Source organism: Mesocricetus auratus, unplaced genomic scaffold (assembly GCF_017639785.1).
Source record: "Mesocricetus auratus isolate SY011 unplaced genomic scaffold, BCM_Maur_2.0 Super-Scaffold_100003, whole genome shotgun sequence".
Taxonomy (NCBI): Eukaryota; Metazoa; Chordata; class Mammalia; order Rodentia; family Cricetidae; genus Mesocricetus; species Mesocricetus auratus.
The window spans coordinates 11,884,020-11,902,739 of record NW_024429188.1 but is presented as its reverse complement, the minus strand read 5'-3'; the positions used below and the strand labels follow the sequence as shown (position 1 = coordinate 11,902,739).

General features: G+C 38.6%; 1 protein-coding gene across 2 annotated transcripts in view; it reads left to right on the top strand.

Annotated features, from left to right (window-relative positions):
• Nucleotides 1-18,720, top strand: part of Arhgap6 (Rho GTPase activating protein 6) — a 500,327-nt gene that overhangs the window by 466,763 nt on the left and 14,844 nt on the right. For both annotated transcript variants that reach the window (XM_005074168.4, XM_021229555.2), the window contains exons 9-10: nucleotides 3,545-3,724; nucleotides 18,428-18,525. In XM_005074168.4, the coding sequence (XP_005074225.1) occupies nucleotides 3,545-3,724; nucleotides 18,428-18,525 (278 nt within the window). The remainder of the gene's footprint in view (nucleotides 1-3,544; nucleotides 3,725-18,427; nucleotides 18,526-18,720) is intronic.

Below are 18,720 nucleotides of genomic sequence, written 5' to 3'. Positions count from 1 at the left end.
TTGCACAAGAAATATGGTGTGAGAAGGCATTTGTTTTGTGATAGGGTCCCTAGTTGCTATCAACTCTCAAAGGAACTATATAGGAAGCAATCAAGAACCAATGTGGAGCCATGTTTTCTAGGACATGGAAAGTTAGCTTTAGAACTTCTGCAGGACTCCGCCTCCCTTGCCTCAGCCTCCTCCAGTCTTGCTTTAAAGCTCATTTTCCCATCTCCCCATGATCTTATAGGGTCTGTGAACAGGATGAGGAGTAGCCATACGATAAATGTATAACAGACTGGCACCAGAACAGTTGTATGGCTTCACTTCTTACTGTCCCACCACCTCCTGGCTCTGGGCATTACTATAAAATAATGACCATGGGAGCAGCTGCTTTGCACATAAGCTTATCTGGATAAAGAAGTGAAAAATCTATGGAAAGCCCCTCGTTGTTGTCTGGACACTCTGGACTTTTAATACATGCTATTTATATGGTCCTTAGAAATTATCCGGGATGCTTACTTAGTGAAGATAGATTTCCTGGAATTGGCTGACTAACTAGATCATGCAGTAATAGCCTGGTTTTGAGTATCCCTATTACCTAGACAGACCACATATACTTTAACTAACTAATGAATTAATTAATGTCCATATGTGTATATGTTGAAACATAGGGAGCAAAGGTGGAAGATGTCCAGGAGCAAGACTTCTTCAAAATTTAATAAACAGCAAAACAAAACATAAAATGGGAACAAAGAGCAGCAGCTTGGGCTACAGCTGGAATCCATGTGCAATCTTACAGACGGATAGCATTGCATTCCCAGAATAGCAACCAGAGAAGGAGAGAGCGGAAACAGAGCTCTGGATTGTCCTTGTACCGAACATTCTTTTAAGTGAAAACAAAATCTTCTATTTCTTCATGGTTAAAAAAAAGAAAACTCCAATTTTACTTTAAAGGGGGTTGGGGAAGCTTTCCAGATGCCTCCAAGTTCAGAGAGGAGGAATTGGAAAATGACACGTATTTTATTTTCTCCTTAATCATGAATTTCCAGGAAAAGGATTGAAAAATAGAATGAAAACTTCTAGAGCTTCATATCAACAAAACAAAACAAAGACAAAGCAACTAAAAGTCCCACAGAAAATGCACCGTCTCTTTATATTCGGACTAATATTTTCCCTTGGTGACAACTTGTTTATCTGAAAATTTCCTCATCCTTTAACAAAAAAGAAAAAAGAAAAGGAAAGGAAAGGCAACCCGGGTTCCATGAGGAGCTTGCAGGACAAGACTACCACCAGTTCAGAGCTTCACACGGTAAAGGAGAGACCCAAGGACTTTAACTTGGTTGTTCTGTGAAGATCCTGAATCCTATGCTAGATAGCCACATACTGTCTCAAATGTGGTGTGGATCTTCCTGGGGTTGGGGGCACATCTTTATCCTGACAGTCCTCAGCATTTTCAGCTAATGTTAACAAGAGAAATCAAAGTTCACACAGACTAATAGTTCTCATTATTTTTTTAAATGCCCTGCAAGGTACACAGAGCCCCCTGTGGAAACATCTGTGGTTGGCACAACTGGATGTGAAGGGATGCTGCTACAATTTAATGATCTAAGGACACTTAATATCCTACCCTGCCTAGGACAGTCCCCACAGCAAAGAATAGTCTGCCACAAATTTCGCTACTGCCATGATAAACACTGGACTAGAAATATTTAGCCAGACTTTCCTTCCTGTGTGAAAAAGGAAAGTGAATAAAAAGATTACGAAGCTTTTTTTAAATGCTCATATTCCTTATTATAACAATTTAACTTGGAGAAATGACTCTCAAGACAGTGCTTAGCCAAGCACATAAAATGCCTTTATGTAGATATTTCTGTATATTATTTATAGTAACAGAAGACTGAAAATGACACAAATTCATATCATTTAGCTGTGCTTAAAACAAAACATGATCAGTTTATGCAACAGGTTGCTAATGGCCAAGAAAAAGTGAAGAATTGTTTGAAATTGGGAGATGAATGCAACATGTTGATAGAGACAATAGCAAGCAAATTACAAATAGGATGTGGAGGGAGACTCTAGATTTCTGAGAACAAAAACTGTACTACAGGTTTCTGTGCAAACAGGTACTTAAAAGTATTTGGACAACTGGGTTGAAGAGGGATAGATGGGAGCTATTTTGTTTCTATATGCTTGGCCATGTTTTCACGTGTGTTTTTCTTTTTTTAAATATTTTCACCTAAAGAGTACTTCGCTGCCTTCATTCTGTGCTTCCTGATAGAGCCCTGCCCTTCTTTGTCCCTGTTGTGAGAATGTGTCAAGAAGCATCTGTACTCACTGTTCTCACTGCCTGCTGCAACCATGCAAAGGCTCTGATCTCATCCATCAGAACCACCCTCAAATCCAATCCAGAGGGAAATGAATAGAATGTCATGGTGAACATCTGTCCCAGGAGACCATACACTTGAAACTCCTCTAGCATTCTGTCCCAGCACATGTTTCTCTTATTCTCCAAATGTCTGGGCCCTTCTTGGTCTGTTTCATCAGCTGCTCCTTCAGGGTGGTTAAGTCTAACAGACCCCCACCTCAACCTTCCATATTCCTTGCCTATTCTCAATCGGTCTCTGTTACTGTTATTTAAACACGGAATCCTCATCCCCAGAATGGCACCCTAATTCTCGACATTGACAATCTCCATGACAATTGAAAACTATACTCTGCCCCTATTTCTTATGTTATAATTCAGAAGCTAGCTCCTGAAACCTAGACTGTGGCACTATGCCCCGTGTGTTGTCACTTCACTGCTGCCCTGGGGCCATAAAATGCTCTTTCAAACAGGCAAATCCTTCCTTCTCCATATAAAGTTTCTCTTGCACTGATGTCCCAAATATATGCCACGTGGCTTTTGTGTGCTCCACTGTGAAAATGTTCCTTACCCAGAAGACTCTGCATTTCAACAGACATAACGCTCTCCTTCTTTGCAGATTCCTTGTCAATATTGCTGCCTCCAAATTCTGGGGTCTCTGGAATTGATAAGATCCATTTTTGTACTCCCTAACTGGGAATGAGAAGTGGATTTCCTTCCTAGAACATAAGCCCTCTAAAATAAGGACTGTGCTGGGATTATTGTTGTTGGAAATGTTAAAAATAATTTTGACCCACGAAAAATGTCAAGCTTAGGGTAGAAAGATACTGAATGGATGGATCAGTGGAGATGTTATGGATTGGTGGGTGAAGTGGCAGATGGAGAGACACATTGATAGATGGATTACAGAACATCAATATTTTTAAGTGCAAATGGTTTGGAAATATTGAATAGTGTTTGACAATAAACACTCCAGAATTGCAAGATTTTATTTGGTGTGCTATTGAGATGACTGGTGAATTTTGATCTTCAATCCAAAATATGAAGAAAAGGGCATATTTCCATGTCCTCTTTGATTCTGACAAAGGTGATATTTCCCACATAAGGAGAAATTACTAATGAAAATATTTCATGGTTTATTTACCCTCCCAGCATTTTAAAAATAATGTAAGAATAGTCTTTGGTTTTCTTCCCCCATAGGTCACTGGGAACAAAATGACATCTCTGAACTTGGCCACTATATTTGGACCCAATCTGCTCCACAAGCAGAAGTCATCAGACAAAGAATATTCTGTTCAGAGCTCAGCCAGAGCTGAAGAGAGCACAGCCATCATAGCTGTGGTACAGAAGATGATTGAGAACTATGAAGCACTGTTCATGGTAAGTGGCCCCACAGTGGTGAGACCTCAGTGATTTCCTTGTTGCTTGCCTCTGGTGGTATAACAAAGTGCAAATTTGTCGCTTTGTGGTCATGAGTGAACTCATTGGAAGTCAGGCAGTTTGCTTTAATAGAAATCTCCATTACTGTAGTGACACTACAAAAGTTTGTTTCCATATTTTAACCATCATATCAGAAGTATAAATTTCATTTTGTTGTCCCTTAAATAATAATCATATGTAAAGATTTAGTTACCCATGGAGCAGTAGTGCTTGCTCAAATTGTTAATAAAAATACCTCTTTAAAGAATTCTATTATCTTTGTGAATTCACATGTTCATAACCAACAATGGTGACGTGATTTCTCCAAGGTCAATTTGTATGAAATTTCACCTTTCTGTCCCATGCTCTTCCCTTGTCATTTCCCAAAGCATTTATCCATCTCCTGAAAGTCATTACCATTCCTATTTATGTTTATCTTGCTCAGCATTGTATTGCAGTCATGTATGGCCATTTCCTCTAGCAGATTATAAATGCATTTAAAGCAAGGACTCTGTCCTTGTTATCGCTTGTCTGTATCCTCTGTACACTTTTGGAAGGTCCTTCATCTAGTAGGCACTCAGTAAGTATTTTTTGATTTGTATTGAATTACCAGTTCCTGTTTTCCTTCATAAAACTGCATTGCTTGCTCAAACTTCCCTTGAAACATTAGAGCAAATGCCAATTCTCTTCTATTTCTGTTCTCTACTCAGAATGCATGTCAATTTTTACAGGAATGTTTTCCATGTTTCTTTTGCTATCTCTCTTATCATTTGCAAACGCAATAAAGCCTGCTTATTCCACTGTGGCTTTCTGTGACTCCTTCAACCTTGAATGCTAGATAGCTCTTCTGAAATTCCTTCAGAGTTTACCTATACTTATCAAATTCTTTATAGTAGATTTATTTCCATGCTTGTCCTATACACATTTATTTTGCATATTCAAATGACAATGACTGTGATCGAGGAATTCAGTATCCCATAAGCATGAATATGACTCATGTAAAATGAAAAAAATATCTAATTTTTTTTGTCAAACAATGTATTTAATGATTTGGGTCAAGTTACATTTTAGGTTAAAGTACAGAATACATTATATATTTATATAATGCTACATGAAATGCTGTGCATTATCATAAATTAAACTTCATACAGATGTTCCCATGTAAATGACAGACTGATAGCATTTTCTTATTGATGATACTGGGAAACACAGAGCTGAGCTGTCTTCCCTGCACTTGCCATCATGATACTTGTCTGGATGCCTTGGCTCACAAAAGCTGACAGATAAAATGTTGTTCCTACTTTCAAAGCACACATTTAGTCTAAAAATATCTAATTCTTAAAGTTATGACCAGAATCATTTGCTATGAGAAAGAGTTATACACATGTAAGTATCTGTTTGTGTTAATTAATAATTGTATTAGTTAATAATTGTATTAGTTTGGCAACATGGGCTTTCTTGAATTTCAGTATTTTAAAACCAGAGACATAAGTACCATAATGTTTTATCAGACATTTGGTAAACTGCCTCATAGGTGGTGACTTAGGAACCTAAGATACTTGTACTGTAAGATTCTGTTATCCCTAGGCTTTTACTGTATACCTAAAAGGAGTATCCATCATATGCACTGAATTATATTGGCCAGAATTTACTCACAGATCATATTTAATTGCAAGGGAAGCTGGGAGTTGTACTCTCACTAGATGCCCAGTTGGAAGAGGAAATTCATTTACCACAGTGAATAAAAGTGGCAGCTTGCTCCCTATTGTGTCTCTGAAGCATTGTCCCTGTGTTGCACATGGAAACTTCTCAAAAATGTTGAATTAGTCATCAATATATAAATTTCACACTCCAGTCCAAATCCTCATAATTAATTACATATTTGGATGAATCAAATGTCTGAACTTTTCAATATTTTCATCAAGTTTTAAGTCACATATCATCTTGCCAAGTTGTTTTGGCATCACTTCATGTTCTCTGGACTTTTTAACAAAATAATATCTCTCATCAATCTTAATTCTATTCTCTAAATTCTGTATTCTAAGCAAAGTTTTCCTTTATATGAAACCACAAGCCATCAGGAATTTCTTTTCACCTCAGATACTAACAAAACACTTCCTGATCTCCTTGAAAGGCGGAGGTCATTGTAATTATGTCATCCCTCCTCTCTCTACTTCCTGCCACCTGGAATAGTTAGGACAGCAGCAAAGCATCAGTATTCTGTCTCTTGTGATCTTTTCCAAACCTGCCTTTTATCATTCTCTGCAGAGATTGATGTTGATATTCTCTTGGGCATTAACAAATATTTATGTGCACAAGTTATGGTTTGTGTTTCTTAGAGAAGCCCATCTTGATGACCTTGTCTAAAATATAATGCCTCCATCCTTACTCTACTATTCCTGCTATGACTCCTGCTACTACTGCTAACACACACACACACACACACACACACACACACACACAACCAACACTACCAACACCACCAACACCACCAACACCACACCCTGACTTCATATTCACACTCTGTTCTTTTCTTCCTTAGAAGTCACCACTACTGATAATTTTGCCAATTTTTCTTTTTGGTTGTGTTTCTCCTCATTAAAATGTAATGTGGTCTGGTCCATGCATTTATTACTGTTGTGCCAATGGCATGGTAGAAACACAATAAGCATTAGTTGGATTCAGGAATGACTTGATAGTAGCTGTGTAATGTATGATTTTTGTCTCACAAGTCTTACATGAGGGGAAAGTTTGGGCATGTAGGAATTAAGTATACCTTTCTTAGACTAAGTTAACCATCAAGTATAATCATGTCTGATCTCCTTAGATGGACTGTGGGAACTATACTGAAAAAAAGAACAGTGGAAGAAATTGAAGGGGAGAAATACAGAGATTCCCAAACCAGAGTCTGTAAAAAATAAAGTGGAACCAGAAAACTTAACTACAATCTGTCTCTGCTATGTTAGTTACATGACCTCATCTTTGATTTCTGTTTCTTTAGCTATCATGGAATAGTCTTAAATGAATGCTATCCAAGATCCTTTTTAGCTCTAAAATCTGTGGGGTTCAGTGCTTCAGAACTGACTTCTCCTTTTATACTTCTTAAAGTAGAAGAAAAACTAATTTCATCACAATTTTTGATTCTCTTGGCATGCTTGACCTTTCAGAATTTTTCTGTGATACCAAGTATCATATAAGTTCATGCTTATGGGTGGATAAAAATCCAGCTGTGTGTATAAAATTTTGTTTACTATTTTCATTTTTAAGATGCTTCTAGAACAATGATGACCAAATGAAGAGTAATGAACCTAGACAGACAAAACCTGCCAACTGACTAAAGGTAGTTAGCCACTGTGTCTCTTCATAGGCTCTAGGTTGGTTTATGAGTTGGAAAGAGGATATACTACTACCATTGACACTGCAAGTGAAGACTTACTTGCAGCAATGGCTGTGAGATTTTCCTTAAAAGCACAAAGCACCCTGGAAGCAATCATCCCACAGAAGAACTGGTGGAAAGGATCTAGAAACCCCCAAAAGCCTGATAATTATCTAAACATTGTTCTTAATGTCCTTCATTTTATAATGCTGAGAATGTCTCCTCTGCTACCATGACCTGAGTTGTTAATGGGAAATAGGAAAAGCCAAGGAAGAATATGGCTTTAGCCCAGCATTGAAGAGGCACCAAAATTCAGAGGATAACATGATTCAAGAGCCAGACTAGTGTCTGGGACTGTATCTAAGTGATAGAGTTCTTACCCTGTATGTATGAGGTCTTGGATTCTATCCCCTCAACCATGAGAACTGAGGGGTTTTTGTTTTTTTTTTATTCTTAAATATGGTTTAATACTCTTCTCCATTTTTGTACATCATAACACCAAGATTCTGCTCTTAGGGTCTCTCTGCATAGGCTAGGGAGTGCAGGCTACGGTTCCATCCCTCACTTATGTGTGTTTGTATGTGTAAGTGTAACACATATCAGTATATATTGATACATAGATCAATATATAATGCAATATATATCACCAAGGAGAACATATTGATTAAAGAAATACAAAATTTGGCATTATTTCCAAACTTAAATAGTAAAAATAAAAGCTACAAAAGGAGCTGCATACCCTAAATTTATCATGTGAAACAACAAGCATATCCAAAAATGTCAATTTATATCCAATTTCTCTGGTCTTGTCATATCACATTAGACCCATTTACAATGGCAAAACCCTAAGGTACTGCTGGGAAGAGTGTGTTGCTTGCTCTTAGGTGATCTGCAAACCAACAGCAGAGTCCAAAGCAAAAGCCTGTTCTAGTGAAGCTTCCCATGTTGGTGAACACCAAAGAATTGACTCTGAGAACTGAGGTTTTTTTAAGGAATCATGTTAGGCACTTGTTTGGAAGTCTTTGAACTGAGGCAAGACAACCTCAGGGAAGAAGAGGCCAGCCTGAGTTACAGAGTGAATTCCAGGTCAACCTGGTCTACAGTTTAATGCTCTATCTCAGCCTGCATCCTCCCTAAAGACCAGGGTAACAGATGATAATAGTATTTCTCAAAGTTCACTGTGCAGCAGAGCTTGCAAGGAAACTTGTTAGACATTCAGATTCCTAAGCTACTTTCCAGAAGATTGAACTCAATAGCACAGGGCCTAGGAATCATCACTTCATACTGAATCCCTCCAGGAGCTTTAACTAGATTCCTATCATACCTAGGGAAACCACATATTGAGAAACACAGATATGGTGGAAAGACCATGAGCTTTGGAATTAGTTATCAAAATCCTGATCCCCTCCAAGCTATTTATTTGTAATATGACCTCTGACCCTATGTTTATCTTCTCTAAGCCCTCGTTTTTCTTCTGTAAAAAAATGAGATTAAAGGACCCAGTTTATGTGACTGTTTTGAAACTTAGAAATACCATGTAGCACGTGCCATTTAGAAAAGGCATGTAGCACATGACTGACGTATACGGGCACAAAAAATCGAACTGCTGCTATCATGACACTCAAGTAATACGGTACCTGTTTACCAAACACACCCATGTGCTGCCTTAGGGGGAAAAAAGCCCACCCTGGCCATTGTGAATGATACTGTCATCAGTTGGCATGTGTACATCTTCCTGTCCACTTCCCTGCCTTTCTTTTTCTTCTTTCCATAGCACTGATAACCTTTAATCCATTCCATAATTAACTCATTTATTATGATCATTGAAACAAAAATAGAATACAAATATTATAGTGGCAGGGGGTTTTGTTTGCTTGTTGAGATGTGGTATCCCTGTATACTCTGGGCTAGCCTTAAGCTCACATTCCTCCTCTGTCTTCCTTTCCAGTGCTAAGAATGCAGGCATTGCACTATTGCACCTGCTGAAAAGAGAGATTTTTTGTCATTCTATACACTGACACCCATAGCATCTAGAAAGTCTTGGCAGAAGATAATATTCAATAATTACGTCTTGAATACCGTGGCTCTATACTGCCAGAAAAAAAATGTATTTTTGTTGCTGTGTTGGTTCAGCACCTATACCTCTACAATTCCCATACTTCTAAATCACGACCTTCTGTTTCTGTCAACAACCACTTTAAAACGGGTTAACATAAAATGATCCTTTCTGAAAACACCAGAAATAGAAGGTAAGAATCATTTGTTTGCAGATTGGTATCCCAAGTACAAAGCATTCACTGTAGAAATCATTGACTCACTAATTGGTCTCCAAGCTATCTCTTCTGTGACTGATGGTGAGACTCTCAGGGAAAATAACTCCTTACCCTTGGAATTAATGAGAGTTTCGGAGTAGAGTGGAGAAAAACGTCAGCTTGTGCTAAGGGCTGATATTGCATGGTTTATAGCACGGCTTTTTTGGAAAGAGGCAAGGAAGAGAAGTTACCAGTCAAAGGCAGTGAAGTCCTGGATGCAGTGGAGATGTAGAAATGAAACACATTCTCGTTGCATTGTCAGCCCAAGCTGGAGATCCACTAAGGGCACTTGAGAAATGTCAAATGAGCACTACTGGCAGGAAAGGTCAGACGACATGCAAATTTATGAAGTGATCCATATTTTTTGAAATATAGTGTATGAAGAAAATTAATATTAAACAAAGGTCAGATGAGATTTCCACAAGCTCAGCTGGGAGGCAAATTTTGCTTTGTGCTCTCTTCATTCCCCAGTGTGGATTGCATTTCTTTAGAATCTCTTTTGTATACCATTTAAAAGGGGTCCATCAGTCATACAAGTCATTATACAAGGAACCACCCTGCACAATGCATCCCTCTAACTGTATATGCTTCCCATGTCGATACTAATAGAGTAATAAACAACCACATGTTAAGCAAGGCACTATGTACGACATTAGCTTCTCTAGATATTGCCACCTGTGAGGAGTAAGACACTTTTGTGTGCCCAAGCAAAGCCATGACTAAGTAGCTTATTTCTAAAGCATAATGCCTCCCCACAGGGAAAAAGGATCAGAGGTAGTTTGATGCAGTATCTCGGATAGTGAGGCCAATTATGGGGAGAAAGGGACAGTGGGGAGTCAGGAGACCCTTAATGATCTCCATACCTCTAAACTAGTTAAAACATGTTCCAATTCAATGTTCAAGCCAGCAGGTGTGTCCAACAGCTAGTCTGAGTTCCAGCTGGTGATTTGCTTGCCTGTCCTTGTCTGCAAAGACACCAAACCTTTCCACTGGCATCATATACAGGTGGGAGAGAACAAAAGGACATTACTCCTGAGCTGTTTCATCTGATGCCATGGACCACTGCTGATTTTTCTTCCTGTTTTTTTAAGTCATCTCAAAGAAATCCTTTGCATCTTCTACTGTATTTGTTCATTAAAGTTCTTCAATTACCCAAAAACACTACAAGAAATACTCACTGAAGTTAGGGCGTTGTGAATCATACCTTTAATGCCAGCATTCAGGATTCAGGAGACTTCATTAGGAGGATTCCTGTGAGTTTAAGGCTACCTTGGGCTACATGGTGAGTTCAAGGCCAGTCTGAGCTACATACAGCCTGAGAACCTGTCTTGGAAAGTAAAAAACAAAAAAAAATATTTACCAAACTGAACTCCCCTTGAACCTCCACATACACCCAGATCCTCCTAAAATGATGAACCTCTTATTACACAAAAAGTTTCAGGTTGATTTTTGACCTTTTCTAAGCTTTTACAATCCTTAACAGCCAAAGTGATTCCTTTCAGTGTGCTAACTGAAATGTACCATCATGCTATCCAGTGGCATTTACTTCTGCTCGGGAGTGTTGAGAATTTGAAATGCCAAAGCATTCTTCTTGGTCAAGTGCAAAGTGCGAGATTGCTGTGGAACACCCACTGGCATATATGGTAGGGCTGGGTCCCGGGAACGGCTGTTCAGGGAGCACCTAATGGTTTATTATGGAGAAAACTTGTGCTATTTTTCCTTTTCAGTGGTTTATGGAATAAACTACCTCATAGCAGTTATACTCTAGGCTATCATTCAAGGTTTCATTTTTAATTTGATAGGGTAGATTTTAATTGTGACAGTTTTATTCCTTCATATGTGCAGTGTTTACATTTTTTTCTCTGAAGCAAGGGAGTACAGAGTTCTTTTGATTTTTGGAATAACATTATGCTTTGAAAGAATGCATTAAAATCTAAGGAGCTGAGACTCCAGATAAACACAACCATAAATGGTACCCCCTAGAAAATGTCTAAAATTACCAAACCCTTGACTGAAATCCAATTGAGATTTTGATTGCAAACAATGAATTAAGTAAAGGATCGCTTTGGACTAGTTGGTTTTTGTTTATTTAGTTGGTTGTTTTTGTTTTTCTCATTTCAATATATAGAACTGTTTGATGAAGACAAACATTTTTTTCTCATGTATCACTTTTCAGTATAAAAGAAACCTTTTCCAGAAGCTGGGTGCTTTGGGGAGCTTAATCAGGATTTCACACTTGATCTTTCCCTAATGCTAAGCAAGAGTAACTAACAGAGCCTCCCTCGGGGCAAGTCTACATCTGAGACAATCCCTGCCCTCAGGAGACCACCTGCCTTCTCAGGATGTCCCAGCATGATGTCTTGAAGACTGTCCTGGTTATGTTTTATTTTATTTTGGTTTGGTTTTTTTTTCTGTCAACTTGAAACATGTTAGAGTCATTTGGAGAAAAGAAACCTCATTGAGAAAATGTCCCCACCAGATTGACCTGTGGGTCATTTTCTTGGTTAACAATTGCTGTGAAAGGGCCCAGTACAATGGGAACAGTGCCACTTCTGGGCAGGTTGGCCTGAGTTATACAAGAAAGCAGGCTGAGGAAGCCAGGAAGCAGCACTCCTGCATGGTTTCTGCTTGAGTTCCTGCCTCCAGGTACCTACCGTAAATCTCTTCCCTAATTTCCCTCAGTGATGGAATGACCTAAGAGTTGTATTATGCTGAAATAACCACTCCTCAACTGGAATATTGCTTATGTTGCTTTATCACAGTAGTAGACACCCTAACTAAGACATGGAGGAGAAGCAACATAAAGGAGAGAAAACAAATACATGCTTCAAGATCACTGCAGTTGTGGTGCTGTGAGGTCATGGGTTGGAATTGTACAAGTTCCAAGAAAGTCTTTTATGTGAACCATTGGAGAAACACAGATGGATTCATAGTTTTTAGTCAAAGCTAAAGATGTGGGGACTGATAAGATCGCTCGATCAATAAAATATTTATAGTGTGAGCTTAAGATACCTTAGAACCCACATTTTTTTTTTTCAAAACAAAGGTCAAGTGCAAACACACATTTGTAATTAGAGAGCTGGGGATGCAGAGACAGGAAAACCCTTGGGACTTGCTGGCTGGCCAGCTTAGCCTGTTTAATGAACTCCAGGCCAATTAGAAATACTGTCTCACAAAACAATGTGGACAGTTCCTGAAGAATTACTCCTGAGATGGTCTTCTGGCTTACACACACACACACACACACACACACACACACACACACACACGCACATGCACACGCACACGCACACGCACGCATATAGTTGTACACTCATCCTAGCATGCATACACATACACAGGAGAGTGAAAGACAATGCCGGAACAAGTGTTATTTCTTTGTGATATCAGCATGTATCTTTTCATATAAATGTTTATCTTATTTCATGTATTTCTAATGAAGCCTTTTCATTACTAACCCTCCTTTCAGTGAATATAGTGTTTTCAGATGTGTTAGCCTTGTTCCTAAAGGAAAGCCGATAAGTATGGCGAGCATGCCAGAATTGCAGATGCAAGCACAGGATCCTAAGGAAGGTGGTTTGACATGTCCTAGTCTGCCTTAATTATAAGCAGCACAGCAGAACTAGACCTCAAGGGCTATAGTCAGATACTTCTTGGACAGCAACTCCACCCCCGTGCAAGTGGGCAGAAGTGACTAGCTTGAATGAATGTTGGTTTGCTATTAATTTAGGGACTTAATGGAGAAACAAAAGCCCAATAAAGAAGCTGACTTGTGTGTACCTTTCCAAGCGTGGGAAGACTATGTATCACACTGTTCTTTTAAGCTGCTGCTGCCTGTTGCTTTATTTACTGGGCTTCTGATTCTCCATTAAGTCCCTAAATTAATAGCAAATTAGTATTTGTACAATTGAATTGAGCCTGTGGTTCAAATATTTTTATTAAATTATAGCTAATGATAGGTACAAGTATAAAACAATGAGGAGTCACTAGAAAGAATGTTAGTTACAGCTTGTGATGTGAACATTTGAAAATCAGTTCAGGACATCAATTCCACCTCTTTACCTCTTTTCTCCGCTCGGTCCATTTTTTTCTGAGAAAAAATAGTGTGCTATTATCACAGGAATTCTGGAAGGACCTTTAAATCACTCTGTAACAAAAGTAGGGTTTACAGGAAATAATGTAGTTAATAAATTCTATGTACACAAGTTAGTTTTACAGAACACATGGGAGAATATTGTCAGAATACATAAGAGAATATTCCCTTAAGTTGTGAAGCCACATTCTTTTTTGTAAACAATCTTATTTTACATGCCAATCCCAGTTCCCCCTCCCACTTCCTCCCACCATCCCCCACACCCTCACATCCACTCCTCAGAGAGGGTGAGGCCTCACATGCTGAGTCAACAAAGTCTGCCACATCACATTGAAGCAGGACCAAGGTCCTCCCCCTGTATCTAGGATGAGCAAGGTATCCCTTCATAGGGAATGGTGGAGCCACATTCTTAACCATATCATTGTATGTATTTGGAAATCATTTCTCCAAGCCAAAATGCTATCCTGGGACTTTCACAAAGAAAATATATATAGATTTATAGCCCTGGCTCATTTTGTGTGCATTTGTTACCAAGTAAAAGTTACATATACTACATAAAATAACCTTAAACAATTATAATTTATTGACAGTCAAGCCTACTTGAATGAGTAAAAACTTTAAAATGCAGGCTAATTCAACCAAATGTACAATGACACTTCCTGTAACCTATTGTAATAATGCAAGCTATTCTGATTCTGCAAGTTGATAATTTATAATTAGATAAACCATATAGTCTCAGGGAATTAGGACTACAGTACTTGATGTATCACTCTAAAGGACATGAACTCTTGTTTATTTTTCAGTGGGAACAGATTGGTGCTTGGAGCAAAACTTGTATTACATATCTAAGCATAACAAATTTTAAAATTGAAAACTATATGAATATGCAAACATTTTCCTAATTTGCCTCTAGATGTTTCTTATAAAAATTAGTTCAAGATATACATTTTTTGCTTATATTATTTTTGCTTTGTTCATCTTCTTTTCTAGTGCTGGTCATCAAACTTAGAACATTACCCTTGCAAAATAAGCACTCTTCCACTGAACTTCCCCACTCTTGCTTCTTTGACAAAGGGTTTTGCTATGTAGCCCACATTTGGCCTCACACTTATGCCTTCTGCCTCAGCGTCCTTAGTACTAGGATTACAGATATATACCACAGATCCCAGCTGCTATACATTTTTATTTATAGACAGATGGATATAATAGATAGATAGATAGATAGATAGATAGATAGATAGATAGATAGATAGATAGATGAGAGAGAGAGAGAGATTCTCTTACGGCCATTAGGATGGTTCAATGAGTAAAGGTGCTTATAACACAAATCACATGAGCCACACAGTGAAAGAAGACAATCAACTCCCTCAACTTGTCCTCTGACCTCCACATATATGCCCACACGCATTAAATACCTGAATATATAAATATGCAATAAATAAAACTAAGTCTCATTCCACCATTTATGTATTACTTTAAGAAACAGATGCAATTACATATGTCTATTTGATTATGGTAATTGAAACATACAGTTAAAATGATGGGTTTTTAATTTCTTAATTTTTCTAATATAGTAAGAGGATGCAATCTATCATTTTTTGAAAATCTCCACACTTTTTCTTCTTTCTCTTTTAATTGTCAGACCATTGCTTTTTTATCATAGAGAATTAAATGCCATCTATATGTGTTTTCCACATTTATATGTCCAGCCACAACCTATAAACTAAATTCCAAGTCCTCATTTCTGGCTGCCTACTAGATACTTCCACTTGAATGTCTCACAAGCCTATCAATATGATCATACCAAAGCAACCTCCTGAACTTCACCCAGCTTTCTCATCCCTTAGCATCTCAAAGTCAATTGATAGATTCTCCACCATCATTACCCAAGCCAGAAAAGTTGAAACCATCTTTTCTCTTTCTGAGTTTCATATGCTTCCTCTCCTTCCAATAAGTTAACTTAAATTGTCAACAGGATTTTCACTGTATTTGAGATCTAAGCATCTCCCATCAACTTCCTGTCCCGGTTCAGCATCACAGTTATTGGTTGTAGCCCATCAATTGCCCCTATTAGTGTCCCTTGTTTCAACCCTGGCTTTCCAATCGATATGCTCTCCACTGAGAAGCCAGAGTGATAACAAATGTGTTAGTCATCAGCTCAAGATCTCTGATGACTCCCCACCCACTTTGAACGAGAGCAGAAGAGTGAATCATGAGCCACAGGACTCTGTAACATCTGGCCCTGGCTACATGCTTCTCTCCTACCACCCACTTTTTCCTCACTCTCTTACAGTCTTGTTAGTTTCCCTGTTCCAGACTCAAGACCTTTACCATTCATTTGTTCCTTCTGCCTGGTGTGATACTCCCCAGCTTTGTTATTTTTTTCTAAAATGTCATTTTCTCATGACATAATCACCCCATTAAATATTGTACCTCTTCCAGCATTTCTTCTCACCTTGTTTGTTGTTCTCTATAGAATTCATGTTATGCTTTCCTTGTTTATTTTTTAAATGTCCATCTTCCTATGTTTGTTGCCAGAAGCACAAATACAAAGATTCTTATCTGTTTGGTTTGTAACTGAATCCCTAAATTCCTTCCCTGGTATTCTGTAAGCATTGACCAAATATCAATGCAGTGAACGAAAAGAATAGTCCTGGGTGAATGTCAGAGAGAGAAATAGTGGTGCTGAAATAAAGTATATCTGAACCACTTCTGGAGGAGAAGATGGGAACTACATACTCAAGAAAGCACACAAGATGTAGCTTCAGCTGAAGGGATATAAAGAGTTTTGAGTGAATATCTTCTGATCATGTAGAGAATTTTGATGTGTATTTTAAGGAAATAGAGTTCAAGTTAGCGAGCTGCTACATGGAAGGCCCTTCGAGCGTATATATTCCTTTTCCTCTAGAAATACAAACTAGTTAAAGGAATTTGAGGCTTCAGAAGACTGGAGAGTTGAAAGTTGAATGTGACTTGGGGTATAGCTTAACCCAGGACTCAAATTTTATCAAGATCTATCTACTGCATCTGCCATTATTTGTTCAAGTGTCAGCACAATGCTCAGGCTATATGTGGTTGTAGGATCTGTCTGTTGTCTCTCCTGGAAGCCTTTCAGTCAGTATCATGGTTCTGTGTCAACTCTAGTAGAGCCACTTGGCTGTTCCCTAGGCAGACGTGCTGCTTTGGGAATGGAAATTATTGGTCAACTTAAATTGAGGTACACTTCACCCTTGAGTCAAGGTTTGGAGAGTAACTGGTTTTCCAGAGAGGAGTTAGCATATAACTTTTCTAAGAAGAGGGGAATGGAGGGTGCTAATGGCTAACAGATGAGCACTACAAAAGGGTAATGAAGGCTTGAACTTCAGACCCTGCAGTTGGAATGGAAGGGAAGGGAAGAAGTAACAAACAGAGGAAGTCAAACTGACCTCTTAGCTAGTACTGGGAGTGGACAGGACATAGGCTTGGGTTCACCTTGGAGATTTTGAGTTATGTGGCTAGAATTTGGCAATGTCATTCATGAAGATTCGGGAGGAAGTAGGAGGAGCAGATTTCTGAGAGAAGGAAGGCGTTCTTTTGCTTTCCTATTGCTGTTTTTGTTAGTAAGATTGTTTCCAGCTTCTCAAACTCAAGAACAATTGAGTACTGCAAGAGGCAGAAGGCAAATTCTTCCACCAACCACTTATTCTCAGAAGACTTGTCTCTGTGGTTTTGAAAACTCTTCTCTTGGAACTTACGTGTGAGAAAATTTATTTTCTCCCAGTGGTCTGCGTTTGCTTCAGCTAACAGTGACTGTGGAGTAGAAAACTGTCAGCTAGACCTGGGTTCAATCTTCTTCCAGAGAACATTTCTGCACGACTGACTTAAGACTACCTTTGAATGCATTAAGTATTAGACTGGGAGAAGTGTGGTACTCATGTATAATGTCCCTATTAGTGCCCTTGAAATTATGAAACAAGAATTTTGTAGGATTTGGAGGTAGAAAGGGACAGAAATGGAATCATCACAGCCTGTGCAAAGTGGTATCAGCATTGGTTTTTGGCTTTGTTTGTTTGTTTGTTTGTTGAGTGTTTATCATTGACCAGGTACTACTGCAAATTATCAAACAAAATGAGTCATTTAATCTGGGTGGTGGTGGTGCACACCTTTAATCCCAGTAAGTGGGAGCCAGGGGCAAGAAGATCTCTGTGAGTTCAAAGACAGCCTGGTCTACAAAGCAAGTTCTAGGACAGCCAGAGATGTTACACAGAGAAACCCTGTCTCAAAAAATAACAAAAGAAAAAGAAAAAATTGTTTATTACTCTTTGTGATTCTTGCTGTTATTCCCAAATTACAGATGGGGAAACTGAAACCAACCAGCCCTTTTTAATGTACCCTGTCAAAAGTCCCATAGCTAAAATGATGGATCTAGAATTTACGGAGTATGGCTCAAGGATATGAGCACTTAAATCAGCTGATTGCATGTTCCAGAACATCTCTAGACAATCATAATTTATGCCCATCCTCTCAGCATAAATCAAAATATGGACTCTAGAAAGTATCCTCATTTGTATATAAATTATGAACATCATTTCTCCTACCCATGATTGTTTGCTTACTCAAAGCCAGGAAACTCTGGTGTATGCAACAGAGGCATCCAAATGACTAAACAGGATTTCCAGGCATCTGACATTTTGAATTGAGTGTGATTATCTGATAATCTTCTAGTTTGTCCTGAGAGTTAAACATGCTCTATGGGGTGTTATAGGTTTGGTTTGCACTAATATGTCATTCTGCTTTCTTAAGGGATCAAAGACTTGGTGTGTGCTGGCATAAAGTGGCTGAGGCCATGCTTTGCATCTTTGCCAAGGTCTTTTTGTTTAGGCCTCAACATTTGACTCTTCCAGGTTCCCCCGGATCTCCAGAACGAAGTGCTGATTAGCCTTCTGGAGACAGACCCGGATGTCGTGGACTACTTACTCAGAAGAAAGGCTTCCCAATCCTCGTGAGTATGCCCAATTTTCCAGCTTCTAGAATCACGTTGGTGATTTTACTCTTTAGTTCCATTTCTAAAGAATTTGAGTGATAGCTATATTTGCATGGAGAATAACACAAATGGGATTTTGACAATTTTGTTGGTAATTCTGATCAATCCAAGCCACTTACCTGGACTTTTCTTGTTTGAACCGTCAGGAACTTC